The sequence below is a fragment of the Moschus berezovskii genome, chromosome 15 (assembly GCF_049115385.1).
Source record: "Moschus berezovskii isolate FMDL1 chromosome 15, NW_MosBer_1.0, whole genome shotgun sequence".
Lineage (NCBI taxonomy): Eukaryota > Metazoa > Chordata > Mammalia > Artiodactyla > Moschidae > Moschus > Moschus berezovskii.
The window spans coordinates 32,872,535-32,894,884 of NC_142474.1; the positions used below are offsets into that span (position 1 = coordinate 32,872,535).

Here is a 22,350-nt window from a genome sequence, read left to right on the forward strand (position 1 = left end):
TTAAAGCTCAACATTCAGAAAACTAAGATCATGGCATCCAGTCCCATCACTTCATGGCAAACTGATGGGGAAACAGGGGAAACAATGACAAACTTTATTTTGGGGGGGCTCCAAAATCACTGCAGATGGTGACTGCAACCATGAAATTAAAAGACGCATACTCCTTGGAAGAAAAGTTATGACCAACCTAGACAGCATATTAAAAAGCAAAGACATTACGTTGCCAACAAAGGTCCATCTAGTCAAGGCTATGGTTTTTCTAGTAGTCATATATGGGTGTGAGAGTTGAACTATGAAGAAAACTGAACGCCGAAGAATTGATGTTCTTGAACTATAGTGTTGGAGAAGACTCTTGAGAGTCCCTTGGACAGCAAGGAGATCCAACCAGTCCATCCTAAAGAAAATCAGTCCTGAATATTCATTGGAAGGACCGATGCTGAGGCTGAAACTCCAAAACTTTGTTCACCTGATCCTAAGAACTGACTCATTTGAAAAGACCCTGATGCTGGGAAAGATTGAGGGCAGGAGGAGAAGGGGACAACAGAGGATGAGATGGTTGGATGGCATCACTGACTCAATGGACATGAGTTTGGGTAAACTCTGGGAGTTGGTGATGGACAGGGAGGCCTGGCGTGCTGCAGTCCATGGGGTCGCAGAGTCACGGCTGAGCGACTGAACTGACTGACTGACTTCCCAGTCAGTCTCTTCCCCACTCCTAACCCCAAGCAACCACTGATAAACTTTCTATGTATAGATTTGCTTATTCTAGAACCTCATACAAGTAGAATCACAAAGCATGTACTCTTTTGTGTCTGGTTTCCTCCCATCTCTGCATTTGAGATTCATTTGCGTTGTTTCATGTAGCAGTAATTTGCTCTTTTGTAGTACTGAGCATGCTCGGTGGTATGAAGGAAGTGCAGTTTCTCTATTCTCCAGCTAGGCATTTGGGTTCTTTTCCAGTTTGGATTCTTCTAAATACAGCTGCCACAAATTACTGTGTAAGTCTTTATATGAACATGTTTTCATTTCTCATCTGTAAATACCTAGAAGTACAATTGCAAGGCATACACTAAAGGCATGTTTAATTTTTTAAAGAAGCTGTTTTCCAAAGTACCTGTACCATTTTACAGTCTCACCAGCAATGTGTTAGAGTTTTTTATATCATCACCAACATTTCAGTATTGGTCAACCTTTAAAATTTTAGCCATTCTAATGGCTAAAATCTTCATCAGTTTTAATAGTTAGAAAGTGAAAGTGAAGTCGCTCAGTTGTGTCCAACTCTTTGCGACCCCGTGGACTGTAGCCCACCAGGCTCTTCCATCCATGGGATTCTCCAGGCAAGAATACTGGAGTGGGGTGCCATTCCCTTCTCCAGGGGATCTTCCCAACCCAGGGATCAAACCCAAATCTCCTGCATTGCACGCAGATTCTTTACCTGAGCCACCAGGGAATATTCAACTGCATTTGGCTTGCTCTCTCCCTGTCCCATCTGATTTTAACCCACAGTTTCCACTTAATAGCAATGTAGAAAAAACACCCCTTACCAAGTGCTTGCCTGCAGCATTGCCAAGCACAGTGCTGGTCATGGGAGCAGAGGTGAGCGGAGCCCAGAGCCTCAAGGAGCAGGAAAGAGCATGAATTCCTTGAGTGTAAGGTAGTTTGTGGTAAATGTTATGTACTTTGCACCCACTCCTGCCTTCAGCAGACAGTCTTCCAGAATAAACACCACTCACATTCTAACCCTCTGTGTTCCAGTCCAGCAGTTGGCTTTCAAGAAAAAGATTCATTCCAGTTATGTCACAGGATGGATGTTTATTGGGAAGACATGCTTGATAGGCACCAGGAAAAGCCTGGCAATCAGGCACAAATAAGAATGGGGCCTGGAACCAGAAGGGTCCATCTACGGCTGCATGAAGCTCACCTGGCCTCCCATCTCTTCCCAACCTGTTAGCTCCTATGCCAACTTCCCACTTCTCTCCACATTTCTCAACTCAAATCCCAGAGTGGTGAACTCTGTGCTCCTCCCACCATCTGCCACCAGGATACCAAAGGAGTCACCAGCCCACCTGAGAACTGGTTCCCCTCAGGCACTGACTTCCCTAGGGGCACGTTATTCTTTCTTAGTGACCTTTGTTTGTCTTAGTAGCCCCTGTTGCACACACTTCCAGGAAGAGGACATGAGCTCTCTTGATCGTGGACAGGAATGCACTTGGAGCAGAAACAAGGATGTTGATACCATGTCTGCTCCCCACACTCTCTGGGGGTGGGGAGTGTAAATGGGAGCACCTCTTCTTTCAAGGGCTAGACCTGGCACAAGATGCCTGTTCAGGCAACTCGACTGTCTGCCTGGCATTTCCTTTCCCTAGGGACCACGAATCCTTCTTGACTTTCTCAGTCTTAATGTGTGAGAGGCACTACCTCTTCCAGGACTCATGACCAGAAAGGACAGGGACATACCCTGGCCTTCAGTAGATGGGCACTGAGACAGAATATGGCCAGCTGGCAGCATTCTCATGAACGTTCTCAAAGTCTCAGGGATGAGTCCATAGTTGGGAGTCCTTTGGAAATATAATAAAAACTACATTTCCCAAAATCCCCTGAAGCTTGGAATAGCTATATGACCAAATTCCAGCCTGAACTTCTGGGTTGTATCCACAATGGGAATGAGGATGCCTTTCATTTCACTTCCACTATTCCCTCTTCTTGCTGGAAGGAGTATGAGCACAATGGGATCGCTGTGAACTTCACAATCAAAAGGAACATATTAGAGGTGGAGAAAAACAAGAGAAGGCTCCAGAGCTCCAACATCTTAAACCATCATAACATACCCAGACTAGTATGAGAGAGAAAAATCAAATTCTTTCATGTTGAAGTCACTGTATTTGGTCTTTTTAGAGCAGTAGCAGCTTATATTCTAGTCACTATAGGGTGCCTTGACCAGCTTGTAATGATACAGAAAGCTCTTCTATTCTAATCCATCCCAGAAGTCCACGGTGAGCTTGGAGGAAGAAGATGTGAAGAGGTAGTGCATTGGAAGATAAATAGAGAGATGAGATCCAGAGAAGAGACAAAGAGAAATAGACAACGTGACCGATTCATTTCTCTTCAGAGTTGCCCAGGGTCAACACCCTTATGGGTAGATTGAGGTTCACCACCACCTCTCACCACCCATTTTTCTTGGGGGTTGGAGCCAGGTCATAGAAAGTCAGATGCCACAGAGATGTTTTCAGAGGGAGTCAGGACCCAACGCTGCATTGTTCACAAGGCCCGAGTCATCACAGATTCTGGTGACTTCCTCCTCCTAAAGGCAGGAAATGCCACAGGTCAGCTCAGGGCAGAGCCCAGTGTGAGGTCCAAGATGTGGCTGCATCAAGATCAATGAGCTTCCCACCGAGAAAACTGGTCACTGGAGGACTCTGGGAGCAGTCATCACCTGACCTCTAGCTCTGGAGGGCAGTCCTCCAAGTCCCCAGGCCTGGGTATGGGTCCCCAGGGGATTGGAGAAAGTGTGCATGGCTGAAAATGAGGCTGGGAGCCCTGGCCAACCAAATGGATTGGGACACACCACGGGGGAGGGGAAACAGACTTTCACCCCTGCTCAGGTGATGGGCAGAATCAGGAGTGAGGAAGAGAGACCCTAGAACCCAGGTGGGGTCCTGTGTTGCAAGATGTGTCCTGAAAGAAGAGGCGATGCTGCTCAGCTCAGAATGTCTGCTCCAGTTATTCAGGCAGCCGTGCAGCCAGCCCGTGACTGCTCTGCCCTACTCAGAATATGGCTCCCACTGTCTTCTCAGGGGGTTCTGGGTCTCTGTGCTCTCTCACCAATCTCCCCCAGCCCCAAGCACTGTCCTATAAATGAGAATAATCTCTCGGTGCCAGTCCCACAGTGCAGGTTAGCCAAGTACTGTGTCTGCATGTGCCCACATGGTGAATGGATACCTGCACGGTTTCCTTCTGAGAAGTCATCTCCACTGAATTTTCACCCTCTCTCAGCTTATGAAAATGCCTCCTTCTGCAAGGACAAGAGTGGACTCAGAGAGCCTCTCTCCTCCCCCTCCTGCCCCCGTTCCATCCCCCCACCCCGTAAGCTTACACCCCGCTCGCTACACAGAGCAGTGGGGGAGATTTGTGGAGAGCAGGCTACTTGATCTTTCTTCCTCCCCAGTTCTTTCTTCAGCAGTGAGAGAGCAGAGACAAGGAAAGAAGAAAACTATAGAAAGATAGAGACAATTTTAGATGGGCTTCCCAAATTTGGAGCGGGGGAAGGAGAGGGACTGGCTAGAAAGTATGGAGCTTGTGAATTTGGTGGGAGGGACATGGGGGAAGGATGAGGTTACTCTGTTCACCTTCTAGCTCCAGACCCACCTCCAGGTGTAGTAGGCCCCCAGGCCCAGCAGTAGGAAGAGAAGACCAGCCAGCAGTCCCAGGAACCAGAGGAGCTGCTGGAACAGCTGCAGGCGATGCAGGGCTGTAACATGAGGTGAGGCTTAGGGGGTGGCTGTGGCTCCAGGCCTCTGATTCTCCCTCCCAAGCTGACTCCCCCAAGATGAAACCTATTCTAGGTTCTACTTTCCCTCGGAAATTTCCCCATGCAAAGGAGTTTCAAGCAATCAGTCTAGACTAGACAAGCAGAAGGGATTCAGGAAAGACCTCAGAAGGAAGCCTCTGGACCTGAGAGGTAGGCCTTTGTGCAGCACGGCCTAGGAGATAGGGCGGGGGCTCTCACCTCTGGTTCCAAAGTAGGTGGCAGCAGAGGCAGAGCCCAGGGAATTAGAGGCGGAGCACACATATTCCCCCTGGTCACTGGGCCTCAGCTCTTCTATGACCACCCTCAAGGCATTGGGGGTGACTGAGACATGGATGTGCGACTTGGCAGGAGCAACCTTGGACTGGCTAGAGGCCACCAGCCGACTGCCAAGGTAGAGGGTCAGGCTGGCCAGGGGCTCACTGTCTACTTGGCAGTCCAGAATGCCTTGGATGCCACCCTCAGGCTCCACAAAAACGGTCATCGTGGGTGTCTTGGGGGGATCTGTAGAAAGACAGGGAGTGTGGTGACTGCAGAAACAACTACACAATTCCTCCCCTCTTTGTATCCCATGCAAGGCAACTGCTGCTCCTTCCATTAAGAGGTAGAGCCTGTTTCCTCACTCTTTAAATCTGTGACTCCCTTTGAAGGCAGAAGTGACTTTGTGTGACTTCAGGGCTAGACCTCAATGGGTCTTGCAGCGTCTTCTCTCCATGGAAAACACCATGTGGAAGCCCAGGCCAGCCTGCTGGACACATGAGGCCCAACCGACAGCCCACTCCATTTGCCAGCCAAGAAGGTGAAATAACTGCCAGCCACATGATGTAAGACCAGCAGAACTGCTAGCCCAGCTCAAATTTCTGCCCTGTAGACTTGTGAGCAAATAAAAAATGACTGTCGTTTAAAGCACTAAGTTTTGGGGTGGCTTATTACGCAGCAATAGCTGACTAATACAGTGTGGGGCCCTTGTGAAGAGTAAAATAGGGGGCCAAGGTTAATGAGGGCTTACTGTGTGCCAGGAATTCTGCGTGCTCTACCTCTTGTACTCCTCACAAGGAGAGGGGACTGACATTTTATAGATACGGAAACCAAGGCAGGGAGGCAGAAGATCACACACCAGTCAGTGGGAATTCTCTGACCCAGGACTCCTTTGCTGTGAAGTCCTTGGTTTTTGCACACAGAAGAGGAGGAAGACCTGAAACGGGCATGTGAGATGTAGGGAGACTGAGGCAGGGGGAGGATGTCAAGGATATGACACTCACAGAGCACCCGGAGGGTAACTGGAGCAGAGGCAGTGGCCCCAGTGGGGAGCTCAGCCTGGCAGTGGTACATTCCAGCTTGGTCGCGGGCCACATGGGTGAAGGCGAGGGTGGGTACAGGCTCCGTGTGTAGTTGCCGGCCATTCCAGAACCAAGTGAAGGTGGAGTTGCCCATGAGCCCAGGGCCACCAGGGAGGTGACAACTCAAGTTCAGTGTTGCGCCCTCGGGCACATCTAGCCCTGGCTCGGCCACCACATGCGCACCTGCAGGGCCAGACGTGGTTGGGGTCTGTAGGCCTGTGGGAGCTGCAGCCTCTGGCTTGTCCTCTGTGCATAAGATGGGATCTGGATCCCCAAAGGTGGGACTGTGTCTCCCCCATCCTCCTCCTTGCCCTGGGGACTTCTGGGGCAAAGCGGTGCCTCCCTCTCTCATCAATTCAGGCTCTTTAATGGATGAGGCTGTGTCTTGCCCTCAGATTGAACTCCCCAAGGATGGGGCTGCACCTTGTCCCTCAAACTGAGCTCCCTGAAGGTAAGATTGGATCAGTCGTCCCATTCCCAGTTTCCCCAGGGCAGGTCTATGCTCCCACCCACAGTCTGGGCTCTCTGAGGGCAAGGTTATGTCTCCCCTCCACTCATGCACCCCTTGAGTTGTTGCCATACCTCCACCTACCTCTCTTGTAGGGAGCTCTCCAAAAGCCAGGCTGTTTATCCCCTTCAGGCTGAGCAACCCCCCTCCAGTAAGCATTGTTCCTCCCCATCAAGTCAGGCCAGGCAGCTTCTTCTTGTGGGAGCCCCACCCCTCACACAGACTCAGATCCCATAGCAATGGCGCCCCTCCTGCCTCCTGACTGGCTCACCTTCTGTCTGCAACTGCCCCAAGGTGGTGCTGACTGAGCCCAGCAAGTTGCGAGCTGTGCAGACGTAGGTGTCCTCGTCCCCCGAGGGCACAGCTTGCACTCGCAGCCGCAGGGCATTGCGGGCCACCTGGACATGGCCCATCTCCATTGCCAAGCCAGGGATGCCGTTGCTGGTGGCCAGAACTTTGCCGTTGCGGGCCAGGACCAACTCGGCGGGTGGCTCACTGTCCACGGTGCACTGTAGCACAGCCATGGGGCTGGTCCTGGAGTCCCAGAAGGAGGACACGACGGCATCCCGGGGGGCATCTGGATTGTGGAGCAGGGCAGAGTTGAGGGTCTTGCTTGGAAACCCTGTGCTATCCATTGCCCACCTGCCTGGCATTGGTGAGGCTGAAGCCTCTGGGAAAATGGTCACTTCTGGGGAATGACAGCTTCAGGAATCCTGTGGGCAGATTCCTCCAGGCAGGGTTCAGAGGACCCTAAGGAATCTTCCCTCATCCGCTACATCTTTCCCCAAGTGTCCATTCCCAGGTTCAGTTCTGTGCAGTCTTGTGCCCACCCGGACTAGGGCCCAGAAGCACCCTCCACTCACCCTGGGCACCCCCAGGCAAGGACCCTTGCTTACAGAGGACATGCAGCGCTGTGGGCCGGGAGCTGCGTGTACCCTGGGCATCCTGGACCTGACAGGTATAGGCTCCTGCGTGAGCCCGTGTAACCACTGGGAAGGAGAGAGAGGCCTCTGGCCCCTCCTGCAGCCAACGGCTATTGTGGTACCAGGCATAGAGGGTGGGTGGGCGGGCAGAAGGGTCTTCACAGCTCACTGTGATAGGGGCTCCCTCGGGCACAGCGGCTGATGGAGCCAGGGTCACCTGCACACCTGTACCAAGAAGACAGGGTCAGCTGGGTCCAGCAAGACACCAGAACTGATCCCACCCCTGGCTAGGCCCTGCCTCACCCTCTAGCCGCAGCTCTAAGGATGTGTTGACCTGACCCAGAGGACTGCGGGCCGAGCAGCTGTAGAGACCCTCATCGCTGGGCCCGGGCTCCCACAGCTCCAGCTGCAGGGTGTTGGGGACAGAGGCTGTGGTCGAGGAGGCCAGGAGGCGGCCAGCATGGCTGAGGACCAGCTGAGCAGGTGGACGGCTGTCCACGGTGCACAGCACCAGGGCAAGCTGCCTGCCACGGCTCTCCAGGAGAGAGGTCAGGTGCAGGCTGCGGGGTGCATCTGCGATGCAGAAAGGCAGAGAAGTTCAGCGCCCACAGCGGTAAGGAGGCCAGTTTGCAGGTGGCATTCAAAACAGGAAGGCTTTGGCTCCCTGCCCCCAACGGCCTCCACTTGCCCAACCTGTGGCACTGCTCCTCTGCCCCAATGTCCCCCAATGCTAATGCTCCTTGTCCAGTACTAGCCAGCTGGGTACTGAGTTCCTGGGGTAGATGACTGTGGGATTCGGCCATGCCCTGATCCCCGCAAGCTGTTGTCATCCCTCCCAGCTCCACCCAGACTCACAGAGGACATCCAGGGTGACAGGCCTAGAGAGATGGAGTGTCTGGCCAGGGATCAACACGCCACAGCTGTAGGAGGCAGCGTCCGCGACCGTGACATTGGGGAGGGCAATGGAGTGGGCAGCATCTGGGCGCTGCTGCCCATCTTGGTACCATGTGTAGGTGAGCTGGGTCACGTGAGTGGTCCATACAAGGCAGGTCAGGTTCACCAGCCGCCCCTCCTGCACGGTGGCTTTGGGCCACACCTGCACACTCACAGCTGGAGAGAGAAGAGGGCACAGGGACACCAGGGAGTACCGAAGGCTGTATAAAGCAAGCCACCTGTAGGGTGGGAAGCCTCTCAGCCTCTGGGAGGCACAGGTGACCCAACTGTAGGTGGGGCTCAGAGATGGAGCTTAGGAAACAGCTCATCTGTCAGGTGGTCCCCAGCAGAGTTCTCCCTGGAGTGCCCTGAGCCCTCCCTGACACCTGGGAGAACACAGGCCTCAAAAGCCCTGTTGTGGTTTCTCCTTGAATGACCCTGTCTGATTGGGTTTCATCCCCTGGGCATCCATGTAAAATTCTGTTTTTAAAAAAGGTTCTTCAGTGAAAACCAGGTTTGGAGATTGCTTAAGAAGAGCGGGAATGCACTGTCCTATGTTCAGTCCTCCTGCCTGTGTCTCAGGCTTCCAGAACCCTCTCCAACCTCCTCTTCTCTTAAAAGAGCCACCCACTCACACACTCACACCCCCATTCTGACCTTGGGCATCAAAGGTGGCTGAGGCCGAGGCCTGGCCCAGGGCATTGGTGGCCTCGCAGGTATAGACGCCTTCATCCTCCAGCAACGCATTGTGAATCTCCAGGCGCAGCGTGTTAGGGGCCACAGCCACCTGTAGCCGGGCAGAGCTGCCCGCAAGCTCCCCCACTCCTTGCAGGGTAGAGGTCACGAGGCGGTCCCCATGAAGCAGTCGTAGCTGGGCTGGAGGGTCACTCTTCACACGGCACAGGAGGAGGCCCAGTCGCCCAGGGCCTGTGTCCATGAGGGAAGTGAGTGTGGCCTGGCGAGGGGCATCTACACAAGGCAGACAATGGTCAGGGCCCGACCAGGTGGTCCCTCATCTAGAACTCTCTTGAAAGTAGAGTCCAGGTCCAGGGGCTCAATATCCCCTTCCCCAGTCACGCCTTTGGCTCCCTCCTTCCCCAAGAAACATAAGCGGGATCAAAGTGCTTACAAGACACATGGAGGCTGACCGGGGCTGCCAGGTTCGTGGTGGCTGAGCCAGGAGCCTGGGCTTGGCAATGGTAGGCCCCAGCTTGGCTCAAAGTTATGGCTGCAAAATGGATTGTGGCTGAGGTGGACTCCTGGAGGGGCTGGCCATCTCGATACCAACGGTATGAGGTCCCCTCCAGGACCCCTGTGGGTACTTGGCAGCTCAGGACCACAGCTTGGCCTTCCTGAAGTTCAGACGATGGTGACACCCGGACCCAGGCTCCTGCAGGGAGAAACCAAGAGGGCCTTCCACATCTGGGACTGCGCTTGTGTACACATGAGGGCAGCAAGACCCCAACCCCATGTGCCAGAGCCACCGCTCACCCCCCGGAGCACTGCTGAGGGCCCCACTGCAGCTTCATGCCTCTTCCTCTCCTGTGCCTGACTCCCTGGTCCTGGTTCTGACCTGGCATTCACTGCCCATCACCCTGAGTTATGGTTTTGCTTTGTCAATCATATCTCACCTACCACAGGGGGAGCCTCACCTGGGCCCACCCTAGTGCCATGCACAGCACCTGCACGTGTTAGCTCTTGCCAGATGTCGTTTTGACCCCAAAAAGCACAGAAATGGTATGGATTTAGGTCCAACCAAGGACCACTGTCCTGATCACGAGCTGACCTCAGCATGGTGACCAACAGCTTAGAAGAGGAAATTAGCCACTCTCTCTGGCCCATCTCCGCACCCAACTTCCAAGTCATGAGAGCCCAGGAACGGAAGACCAGGCAAAGGGCTGTCTCTGGTTCCCCCCAGGTTTTAGGCAGGAAGAGAGTAGAGTGAGCCAGTAAGAAGGAGGGACAGCTAGAGTGGTGACTGAGAGCTCAGACTGTGCCAGAGACCAGCACTGAATTCATCCAGAGCTAGCAGGGCCTGTCCCGGTCATGTGACCATGAGCCAGCCCCTAAATCTCTGACCTTCAACTTCTCTGCCTGTGAAAATCCTATTTATTGATCCTGAGACAGAAACAAGTCCCAGGGAAAATGTTCAAAAATTGATATTTGTCTCTGTGGGAGGGAAAAATAAAAGTTTTTTCTTCAGCATTATTGGTATTTGTTTTTTTCTGGCTTATTCACTTAGGCAGGATTATTACAGAAGAATATATACAGATAGATAAATGAAGAATATGGATATATTCATATATATATATATATATATAGTTGGACACAACTTAGCAACTAAACAGCAACCAACAATGTATATACAAATGTGATCATTTGTACATTATATGGGGCTTCCCAAGTGCCACTTAGTGATAAAGAACCCTCCTGCCAATGCAGGAGACATAAATGACGTGGGTTCAATCCCTGCATCAGGAAGATCCTCTGGAGGAGGAAATGGCAACCCACTCCAGTATTCTTGCCTGGAGAACCTCATGGACTGAGGAGCCTGGTGGGCTACAGTCCTTTGGGTAACAAAGAGTTCAACATGACTGGGTGACTTAACACATATTCCACGTGCGTGCTAAGTCGCTTCAGTTGTGTCCAACTCTGTGACCCCATGGTCTGTAGCCTGCCAGGCTCCTCTGTCCATGGGATTCTCCAGGCAAGAATACTGGCGTGGATCTTCCCAGCCCAGGGATCAAACCTGTATCTCTTGCATCGGCACGGGGCTTCTTTACCACTGGCACCACCTGGGAAGCCCATATAATGCACATCTCTACATAAATACGCAGAGGGGCCCCCAGGACACTTGGATGCACCACATTACAGAGGACACTCACCTCGGACCTGGAAGAAAAGGGAAGTGTTAGCTGACCCAAGGGCGTTGTTGGCCTCACAGCGGTAGCTGCCAGAGTCCTTAAGGCTCAAGTCTTGGACCTCTAGCTGCAGGAAGTTTGCTGTGGTTTTGGCCTGGAGGCGGCCACGGGATGGAAGCTGGGCCCCCAGGCTGGTGGCCAAGAGGTGCTCGCCATGGAACAGAGCTAGCTGGGCGGGAGGGCGACTGTCCACAGTGCAGACAAACACAGCCGTGTGGCCCTGGTCCACATCCAGGAGAGCAGACAGCTTTGGAGGGTCTGGGGGGTCTGTAGAGACAGTGGGGAGCTCAGGCCAGCCCCCACCCAGCTCACCACCTTTTAGCTGCCAGGCTGTCCTTCTCCAGACACACAGTCCAAGCCTACACACGCCCACACCCAAGCCATGTTCTTGCCTCCTCAAACCCAACCTCAGCCCTGTTTGCCCCAGACCACCCCCTCCACCCTCCAAGGGCCCAAATCCCCTTGCCTATCACCCACAGAGCACTCGTAGGACCACAGGGGTGGAGAGCTGGGCACCGGCCTCGGTGAGGATGCGGCAGGCATACAGGGCAGCATCTGTTCTGGCCACAGGCAGCAGCGTCAGGGTCTCTAGGGGGCCCTGGGCCCACAGGGCCCCATCTCGGAACCAGGTGAAGTTGGCAGGGCCGTCAGCTTCCCGGCTCACCCTGCAAGTCAGGTTGGCTCCGGTGCCCTCCTGCAGCGTGTGTGACGGTGTGATAACCAGGACGGTGGCTGGAGAGCAGGCAGCACAGGCTTACTGAGACAGGGCTCAACCCTGACGGCTTCCCCCTGGTTCCCAGGGTGAGTGGTCCTGCCTCCCTGTCTGGAACAGGAGGGAAGGAGCCCCTCTGGGTGCCCAAGGGGCAAGGGGAGGAAACGGAACTCCCTCTGCTGACAGGAGGTGGTTTTGCCCAATCGACCCTCCTTGGAGCTGGGGGTTGCAAACAAATAGGGTCCCAAGTACGAGCCCCTGACCCCAAGAGACCTGCTCCCTGCCCTGCCTCACCCTGGGCATTGAAGTTCGCTGAGGCAGAGGCGTTGCCTAGGACATTGCTGGCCTCACAGAGGTACATGCCCTCGTCCTCCAGCACTGGGTCTTGGATCTCTACCCGCAGCAGGTTGGGGGCTCTGGTAACCTTTGTGCGTGGGGAACAGCTCCCGCAGGCGCTACAGCTGCCCCCTGATGGCAGGGCAGAGGCCACCACGCGACCCCTGTGGAGCAGCCGCAGCTGGGCCGGGGGATCACTGTCCACACGGCACAACAAGAGGCCTCGCTGACCGGCTCCGGCGGCGTCAGGGTCCAGCTGGGCAGTGAACGCGGGCCGGCGTGGGGCATCTGGAGGGAGGAGAATATGGGCACTATCCCACAGCCTCTGCCAGGCCCCCACAGGTGCAGTCAAAGCTAGCTAGGCTCCCAGAACACGCTGAGCAAAGGCATGAACCCGGAGCTGCCGCAAACAGCTGTGCAGACTGTGCATTATACAAGGGCCACCGGACCGGGGTGACAGGACCTCAGCCCATGCCTGTGTGCTGAACTATGCCTTAGCACTGGACTGAGTCTTCCCAGAGGAAGGAGGGCCTTTTTCTAGCTTGCTGCTGCTGCTAAGTCACTTCAGTCGTGTCTGACTCTGTGCGACCCCATAGATGGCAGCCCACCAGGCTTCGCCGTCCCTGGGATTCTCCAGGCAAGAATATTGGAGTGGGTTGCCATTTCCTTCTCCAAAACAAGAAAGTGAAAAGTGAAAGTGAAGTCGCTCAGTCATGTTGGACTCTTCACGACCCCACGGACTGCAGCCTACCAGGCTCCTCTGTCCCTAGGATTTTCCAGGCAAGAGTACTAGAGTGGGTTGCCATTGCCAGAACTGTGTGGGCTAGCAGCCACCTTGCATAACTGCCATGTGCTCCTGGGCAGGGTACCTACAGAGCAATCCCTGGTTGTTTTATCGCCTGCTTCCTTTCTTCACACCCCCTCCCCTAAGACCCTGCCTGTCTCTTATCTCTGATCTCCAAGCCAGCTCCCATGAGAACAGATAATGCCTAAATTGCCCTCCTCCTAGAAGTTTCTGAAGAGTGGGACCAAGACCCCCAGGTGATCTCACCCTGAACACTAGAAAACCCCCAAGAGGTGACCACTCTTCCTGATAGTCCCTGGACATGTGTGCTGCACATGTTAGGGAAGCCGTGCTGGAAGCTGAGTGTGTCCTGAATGTTGGTCAGCCTCTCAGGAGCATCCACCCTTGACAAGGTGCAGGCCCTGTGTGGGGAGGCTCTGCCTTTGTGTCTGCACCTGTGAGGGTGCAGCCTATGGGGCGTGTCCCATAGGCCCAGGGTGTCCCAGGGCCCAGTTCCAGAGGATAAAGCTTGGATGCGGTGTCCATCATGGGTCTGAGGTTAGAGGCAGAGCTCTAATGGGACTGGGATGGGGAAATGGGATGCCCTAGACTCGGTCTCCATATTTCAGCTAGGGCGGTCAGGTCCATGGTGCCCAGGTTCACGGCTGCCTTCCACTGGGACTCTGGGCAGGAGAGAGTCAGGAAGGCCTGGAGGAAGGGGGCTGAAGGGCTCTGGTGGCTGATCTTCCCACAGCAGGCAGGGGCTGGAGGGAAGAAGGCTACTCACAAAGGACAGTGAGGACAGCAGGTGAGGAGAGCCCGCTGGTGCCATGGCCATCCTGGGCCCGACAGTGGTATGAGCCAGCGTCAGTGCTGGAGACCACAGGGAGCAGGAGGCTGCTGCTGGGCCCCTCGAGAAGCAGGGCCCCGTTCCGGTACCAGGAGAAGCGGGTGTCAGGTGTTGGGCTCAGGCTGCTCCTACAGCTAAGTGTTACCGCCTGCCCTTCTGCCACTTCTGCTGCCGGGCTGATGAGGAGGCGGGCCACTAGCGGGAGAAGGAGAGAAGAAAACTCAGCTCCCCTGCATGCCTGCAGCTCCATGCCACCCACCGCAGGAAGCCCTCCTGGGCTTCTCCCAACTCAATTATCAGAAGTTCTGAGCATCATAGCATCAGCTCGATGAATATCTTGATGATCAGAAGGGTTTGACCTTGAATGCCAATTCAGATCTATTGGTAGCTGGCTGCAGCATGGTTGAGCAGGATTCTGGGCCAGATTCTAGGCCTGTGTCAAAAACCTGGCTTGATCAATTAGCTATGTCTGCCTCAGAAGGAGGGAAGGGCAACATGTGCACCAGGACTCAGCCTCTCTATTTGGGCTTCTGCATCTGACTCCTACCACAGAGTCTGCCCCAAGTGTTCACTAAATAAAACACAAATGAGTGTGCATTGAAAAACCCTGTAAGTTCAGAGTCAGAATGGATACAAAAGGAATCACTCAATCTGCCATGTTTCTCGTTTTGCTTTGGCTTATGGGGAAACTCTGAGACTGGGATGACTGTATAGCTCAGATCTTTGATGTGATTTTTTTTTCTAGCCAGCTAGGTCAGGCCCTCAGTTGAGCCCTCTTGGTTCTCAGGAGGAAGAGGCCAGAGCATCCTCCTTAGGCTCCTTCTATCAGCCCCAGTGGGACCATCTTACCATTGGCATGGAAGTCCAGGGTGGAGGATGAATTCCCAAGGGAATTGGTGGCTGAGCATGTGTACTCCCCACTGTCAGTTGGCCCCAGGTCTCGAATCTCCAGGCGCAGGGAGTTTGGGGCAGAGTAGACACTGAAGTGTGGGCTCTGGTCACCCTCTCCGGAAGTTGAGGCGAGGATGAGGCCCTTATGTGACAACACCAGAGTAGCCAGGGGCTCGCTGACCACAGAGCACTGGAGGATGCCCACCAGTCCTTCCTGCGTCTCCAGGAAGGCAGTTAGGTGTGGGGTGAGGGGTGGGTCTGTATGGAGATGAGGGACAGGCCTGTTACCCTCAACAGGGGCATTCCTGAATTTCTTCTTATAGCCTCTGACCCCTGCACCTACTTTGTCCCATGATGCCCTGGGAAAAGTTAGTGACCCCAGCAGCTCCTATTTGTCCCCAGACTGGGCAAATCACTCTGTCATCCTAGTCAATCCTTGCAGTCACCCTGAGAGTGGGGATCCAGAGACCCCACTTTAATGGTGGGAAAACTAGTAAAGAAACCTGGCAGAGGACAGCACTGCACTGAATGATCAAAGTCCACACTCCCAGCAATGAGACAAACTGACCCCATGTGCCTCTTGAGGTGACACGGGGAGACAGACACAGAATCATGACCATGGTGTCTCTGCCCAGGTGCTTGGGCTTGGTCTGCTCCATTCAGACCAATGCAAGGTGAGAATATCACAAAACAACTGACCTGTGCTCGTCAGGGTTCAGTGTCAAGGAAGATAAGCCAAGACTGAAGAAAGGAGAATAAAGAGATTTGACAGCTTAATACAATGCAAGATCCTGAACTGAATCCTAAACCAGAAAAAAAAAATTACCATAAAGGACATTATTGGGCCAACTGGTAAAATTTAAACATGGATTGTAAATTAGATAATGATCTTGTATGAATGTTAAGTTTCTTGACTACATACAATTGTTGTACTGTGGTTATGCATGAGAATGACCATGCTGAGAAATTGAGAAGTAAAGGGCCATTATGCCTGAAGAGTATAAATGGATAGATAGATAGATTATGTGTGCACGTATACACATAGAGGGCATATGTATATACACGTGAATAGAGTGTATATGTAGAGAAAATGTGTGCAAGCATGCACACATATATGTGTATGAGTACATATATACACACAAATATAATATACAGTTAGAAAGAAAATCAAATGTTAAAAAATGGGAATCAAGGTTAAAGGTATATGATAATTCTTTGTATTTTTCTTGCAACTTTTAAGTTTGAACTTATTTCAAAATAAAAAATTGTTTAAAATAGGACACTGAGGTCTGGGGAGTTCAAAACCTTGCCCAGATGTGAGCTTTCAAGGGCACCCCGGCCCAGGACCCCAACCCTCCTGCAGGGGCTCTAATCTTTGGCCTGGCTCCCAGCTCCAGTGCCCTCATCCCCACCACTTACGGCGGACCACCACGCTGACTGGGTCGGAGCGCTCTCTGCCCTGGGCATTCTGCACCTCACAGAAGTAGAAGCCTGTATCGGCCCTGGTGACTGAGTGCAGCTGGAGGATGTGACTCTGGGTGGCCTTCATCAGGTCGTGGTTTTTGTACCATGTGTAGCGCAGCTCCCTGGGCGCTCCTTTCGGTGTGTTGCAGGCCAGTGTCACAGTCTGGTTCTCCAGAATCGGGCCTGCTGGGCTCACCTGTACCGCAGCCGCTGTGGGGGCAGCATTGAGCACGCTGAGGGCTACTCAGGTGACTTCCAGGCCCCACCCCTCAGGGGTGCAGCCCATCGGCCTAAACCTCTGCACGCTGTACATCACACCCCTCTGAGGAGGAGCCTCCTGGACTGGCCATGCATCTCTTTCACTGCCAGGGAGGTTTGTCACCTGTCAGAAACCAAGCTGGAACTCCACACAGGCATCCCAGGAGGCACCTTGGCCTTGTTTCCCTCAGCCCCCATGGCCTGGATGCCTCCCTACCCTCTGGTCAAGATCCAGGCTCACCCAGAACTCACTGAAGATGTGGAGGCTGACAGGAGGTGAGACCGAGGAGCCCACGCCATTCCCAGCTTCACAGGTGTAGACGCCAGCGTCAGCCCAGGCTGCCCGGGGCAACTGTAGTATACGACTCCGGTTTTTGAGGAGAGTCCCATCCTTGACCCACTGCAAAGAACTGACCTGAGGGTGACTGCTGTTCACCCGGCAGGTGAGTGTGACCAGATCTCCTGGAAGGATGTTCCGCCCAGAGGGGCTGAGGAGGATTTCCACACCCTTGGGTGCATCTGCAAGGCATAACAGGGGGTGTCGAGTATGGTGCCCAGGGAAGGCATGGGCATTTTTCCACTCCCCTTTCAACACTCTGCCCTAATGAAGCCCACCCAGATAAACTGAACTCCCTGTCCAGGGCAGGCACTGGCCTCACATTGTGAGGAAGCCTGCTCCTGTCCTTCTCTGCTCACAGCCTGATAGCGTGATGCTTGGCATAGCATTCAGCCTACACTGCCTTCAAAGGCTTTCTGCCCCATGACTTGTCTGTTGCCATCTCTTCTATCTGAGGGCCATGGGCACACTGCTTGCTTTAGTGGCTTGTGGCAGCTGCTGGCTAGGGACAAAGCACCTAACACAAGGGCTAAAGGCAGAGTCAAATTCTCTCTGAGAATGGTTAACTCATTTGTTGGGAGATGCCAACGATACAAAGAAACTACATTTCTTTAAATCTTGTTCTAAAGCCTCTCTCGATGTAACTCTGCTAATAAAAGGTAATATTTTCAGGAGTTCCCTGATTGCCTAGTAGTTAGCACTCTGGGCTTTCACTGCTGTGACCCGGGTTCAGTCCCTAGTCAGGGAACTGAAATCCCACAAGCCATGCAGTTCAGTTCAGTTCAGTCGCTCAGTCGTGTCTGACTCTTTCTGACCCCATGGACTGCAGCACGTCAGGCCTCTCTGTCCATCACCAACTCCTGGAGTTTACTCAAACTTATGTCTACTGAGTCGGTGATGCCATCCAACCATCCCATCCTCTGCCATCCCCTTCTCCTCCTGCCAAAACAAGCCATGAAGTGTGGCAAAAAGAAAAACTAGTATTTTCAAGTCCTTAATCTATGTAACTATGAAAATAATAGAAGCTAATATTTCAGCATGCTTAATAGGTGCCAAGCACACTTTTAACTTTCATAACAATCCTGTGAGATAAAACGTATTTATTATTACCTCCACTACAGAGAGGTGGTAAGAAAACAGAGGCTCTGAGAGCAAGTCATTGGTGAAGCCAGCAGCCTGATGCCTATGTACGGCAGTTGGTCTAGAACAGGCTGCCCGTCTTTACTCTGATGGGAAGATGCATAATCAAGTGTCTCTTTGCCACGTCCAAGTGTTACCCTGGTCATTGAGTGTGAGTGGCAGGAAAGGGGTGAACCCTTGCCACCTCCTCATCCTCCAGAGCTGGTCTAAATCCCAGGGCACCTACTGCCCAACCCCCAGTTCTCCAGCTGAGTCTCCCCTCCCTGCCCAGCCTAGCTTCAGGGACTGGAGGTGGAGGGAGCCTTTCAATACTACTCTTGGGGCTTAGTAGTCTCTTTCCACCTGCTCCACCCTGGAGGTCCAAGCACAGCCTGGCTATTTCTGCAGGTCAGGAAGGAATGATTTCCACTGGGGAACCACAGAGGTGTGTGAGCTCAGTAACAAGGATGTGCTACCCACCCCGCCTGCCACGCTCACTCACACTGCACTTGGAGGCGAATCTCATGCTGAGTCCTATGGTTGGCCACAGAGAGCTGGCAGCTCAGGGTCCGGCCATGGTCCTGCCAGGACAGGGCCATGTGGAGGGTCTCCAGGTGGTGGATGCCCGTGGGCTCAAGCTTCTGGAGTGTGGAGGTGGTGGAGCGGGCAGGGTCCTGGCCTTGCCACCTCAGGGTGACTGGCTCCTGCAGGCACGCGTAGGGAGTGGAGCAGTTGAAGTCCACCTCCATGCCCTCATGCAGCTCAGCCGGAGAGGCAATGGTGGGCATGATGAGCTCCTCTGAGGACAAAGACAGGAGGCTAGGGGATCCCCTTCACTGTACCTGAGACCTCCTGCCCTGGAGACCTCAGCCCGGGGCAGGGGACTTTAAGGGGAAGGAGAAAGCCAGGGGTTCACTGGGGGCGAATGCCAGGGGACACAGGGCTGGGCTGGAACTGCAGCCAGGATTGGGGCTGGGTTTGGGTTTAGGACCAGGGTTGGGGCTGTGAGCCAGGGGGGCCAGGAGTGGCCTGGAGTCCCTTTCGGTCGGTGACCCTACTCTCACCTGTCACAGTGACCGCTGTGCCTTTGACATCTACCCAGCGGTTGCCCTCGCTGATCTCGAAGCGGAAGTTGTAGGAGCCCGAGTCCTCAGGCTGCAGGTCCTTCAGCAGCAGGTTGCACACTTTGAGCTCAGGATTCCCCACCAGCTGGGCGCGGCCTTGGAAGCGGGCCTCCACCAGCTGGGGGTTTGTAGAGTGACTCACTACCTCCCGTTTGCCTGAGTAGTCATAGTACCAGATGGCTGTGATGCCATCGGGCACATTCACACTGGCAGGGAAGCTGAAAGTGCAGGGGATGACGAGGCAGGACCCCTTCATACCCTCCACGGTCTTGGGACTGGAGACGCCCCACGAGATCAGGTCTGAGGGAGAGATAGGACAAGAAAGAGCGTAATGCAGGCCTGGGGTCATGCTCTGCCCCCCAGAAGGTGTTCCGGACGCACTCTCAAATCCCGCCCTGCCCCCAGCAGTGCAACCCCTCTGGGCACCCCAGAGAGGGTCCCTGTTCCCTGTCACTGCCTCCTCATGCCCTCCTTCAACCTCAGCAGCTAAACCTGTGACCAGACACAGTTCAGTCTGCCCAACAGAGGCTGGACTCGCCGAGGCCAGGCCCTGCGAGAGGAAAAGGCCAGCAGAGCTTACCTGCTGGGATGGGTGAGGCCAGGAGGAGGAGCTGGAGCAGGAGGTCCATAGCAGGTTCTCACGCTGGTTCTGTTAACTACGAGGTTGGTGAGCACTGTGCTGGGCCCACAGGGATCTCCTAGGGAACCTCAGTCTCAGAGCCTGCTGAGATCCCAGTCCTGTTTCCCCACACACTATGCTGGCCAACCCAGTGAGAGGGCAGGGCAGCTGCCAGCTGGGATCAAGAAGCCCATGTTCCCAGCTCAGGCTGTGTCCAGGAATGCCTTCACTTGGTGGCCCTAGAAACTCCTCTGTCTGTCGCTTGGCCCCACCCTAAGTTCTGCTTTCCCAGCCTCTTCAAGGATGAACAGCTGTTTCTCTAGTTCCCCCGCTTCCTTGCCCCCTCCCTGCTGCCCAAGTCACCAGCAACTGGAGCCCAGAGAGGCGCAACGACTTACTCCAAGGCATCCAGCAGAAACGATGGTTTCTTACTTGACATTTGTCTCCCTACCACCAGTCTTACCAGCTGTAGACCAGAATGGAGTTTGAGCACTTAGAAAACTGCAGCCTTCAAGAGTCCTCCCTTGCTCAAAAACCTGCTATGGCTCCCAATTGCCCATGAGATGTGGCTGCCCTACATCCCCGAAAGGCCTTCCTTTCCTACTGCCAGGTCTGCCCCCGTTTACTGCTCCCCCTGTGACCAGTTCCCACCCTGGGGCCGGTCCTGTCTGCCCACAAGCTCTCCAGCTATACAGCTCTGGCTTCACCACAAATGATCTTTGCCTGTTGAAATCTTATTCAGTCTTCAAAGTGGCTTCTAGCTGAAACTTTCCCTTTGCAGTCTCTAGCCACCCTAGAGTCATTTCTGTATTTACCTTGTTCTTTGTAGCTGTGAGCACCCATTTCTCAGGACTTGGGACTGAGGACATGTATCCTGCAGCAGTGCAGAGCCCCTTGCCCCCTGCAGCAGTGGGCAAGGGAAGAGTGTGGTCCTTGAGGATTTAGAGTTCGTGACAGGGCAAGTCTGGTGTGACAGGGGACAAGAACCTGCATGACATATTGCTCACAAACAAGAGATAAATGCCTACTGTATGCCAGGCACAAGAAGGCAGGCCCTTCACCACAGAGTGCCTCTGGAGCCATAAAATTGTTAGAAGAAAACAGGTGAAAATCTTCATGACCTAGTAGCAGGCAATGATTTCTTAACCATGACACCAAAAGCAAAGCAACAAAAGAAAAAATAGATAAATTGAACTTGATCAAAATGAAAAATGTTTTTGCATCAAAGGACACTATCCAGAAAGTGAAAACTCAACCCACAGAATGGGAGAAAAATACCTGTAAATCATATAGCTGATAAGGGATTAACATCTGGAATATATAAAGAACTCCTATAATTTAACAACAAACACTCCCCCCAAACAACCTAAATTTGAAAAAATGTGCTGAAAGCTTGGATAGACATTTCTCCAAAGGTGATATACAAATGGTCAAGAAGCCCATGAGAAGATACTCAGCATCAGCAGTCATTAGGGAAAGGCAAATCAAAACCACAATGAGCTACCACTTCACACTGTAAAAAAACAAACAAAACCAGAAAATAACAAATGTTGACGAGGCTGTGGAGAAATTGGAAGACTCATGTACTATTGGTAGAAATGTGAAATGGTGCAGCTCCTTTGGAAAGTTTTGTATTTCCTCAAAAAGTCAGACATAGATTACCATATGACCCAGCAACTTCACCCCTAGGTACAGACCCAAAAGAATAAAAAATAGGGCCTTACATAGATATTTGCACACATGCTCACAGCAGCATTATTCATAATAGCCAAAAAGTAGAAGCAACCCAAGTGTCCATCAACAGAAGAATGTGATATATCCATTCAACAGAATAGTATTCAGCCATAGGAAGGAATGAAATTCTGACACATGTTTCACACATGGACGAACCTTGAAAACATGCTAAGTGAAATAAGCCAAGCACAAAAGGGCAAATATCGTATGAGTCCACTTTTATGAGATATGTAGAATAGGCAAATTCGTAGAAAGTAGAATAGAAGCTACCAGGGCCTAGAGAGAGGAGGGACTGAGGAGTTAATGTTTAATAGGTACAGAGTCTCTATTTGAATGATGAAAAACTTCTGGAAATAGACAGTAATGATGGTTACACAGTAGTATGAACGTATTTAATGCCACAGAATTGCATACTTAAAAAATAGTCAAAACAGTAAACTTTACCACATACACATACAAAACCCATATTGTCAACTTTGCAATCTTCCTTGGCCCTAAATGCTGACCCTGCAGAGTGAGGGAAGGGCCTGGGGAACCTGGAAGTGGGGACAGGAAACTCATGATATCTTCCGGTCCCAAGTCCATCTGTCTCAGGGATGGGGCCCAGCTGATTCTGGTGGCTACCAGAGGGCACTCCTGGGGAGAGGCTGAACAGAACCTGGAGAGGTGCTGAATTGCCTGTGAGGGTGACTAGCCAAGTGTGAAGAGAGGAGGGATGTGCTTAGAGGGAGCACAGCAAAGACAAAACTGTGAAAAGAACAGGCAGAGCCCCGTTCCTCAGGAGACTGGGGCCCCTGGCTAGGCCACTCCTGCAGACAGGTCTGGTCATTTGCTGAGGCCCAGTGGCCTGTCCTCAGTCTTCTGGGCAGTCCTAGTGCTGCTCTTTTCCCTGGAAGATGTACCCACACCCTCCACACCTGGTCATTGGCTCACGCTGGCCCAAGCTGGGCCGCATGACCTGGGTGCAGTGTT

The 22,350-nt window shown here is 53.0% G+C and overlaps 1 protein-coding gene across 1 annotated transcript; it reads right to left on the minus strand.

Annotated features, from left to right (window-relative positions):
* Positions 1-1,804: 1,804 nt before the first annotated feature.
* SIGLEC1 (sialic acid binding Ig like lectin 1) lies at positions 1,805-19,906 on the minus strand. Its single transcript, XM_055432331.2, has 21 exons — positions 19,606-19,906; positions 18,966-19,325; positions 18,404-18,700; positions 16,698-16,964; positions 16,143-16,397; positions 14,682-14,981; positions 13,770-14,027; positions 12,157-12,486; positions 11,628-11,882; positions 11,115-11,417; positions 9,359-9,619; positions 8,887-9,198; positions 8,152-8,406; positions 7,600-7,869; positions 7,270-7,521; positions 6,645-6,950; positions 5,788-6,048; positions 4,727-5,029; positions 4,366-4,468; positions 3,940-4,012; positions 1,805-3,301 (listed from the first exon to the last, which is right to left on the minus strand). The coding sequence occupies exons 1-21, from the start codon at positions 19,652-19,654 to the stop codon at positions 3,227-3,229; spliced, it is 5,145 nt and encodes a 1,714-aa protein (XP_055288306.2). The 5' UTR covers positions 19,655-19,906; the 3' UTR covers positions 1,805-3,226.
* Positions 19,907-22,350: the final 2,444 nt, after the last annotated feature.

Coding starts and splice junctions, on each gene's coding strand:
- SIGLEC1 (XM_055432331.2), bottom strand. CDS start 19,654: ATGGACCTCCTGCTCCAGCTCCTCCTCCTGGCCTCACCCATCCCAGCA. Junction 18,701..18,965: donor CACAGCGGTCACTGTGACAG/GTGAGAGTAGGG, acceptor CTTTGTCCTCAG/AGGAGCTCATCATGCCCACC. Junction 14,028..14,681: donor CCTGGACTTCCATGCCAATG/GTAAGATGGTCC, acceptor TTCTCCCGCTAG/TGGCCCGCCTCCTCATCAGC.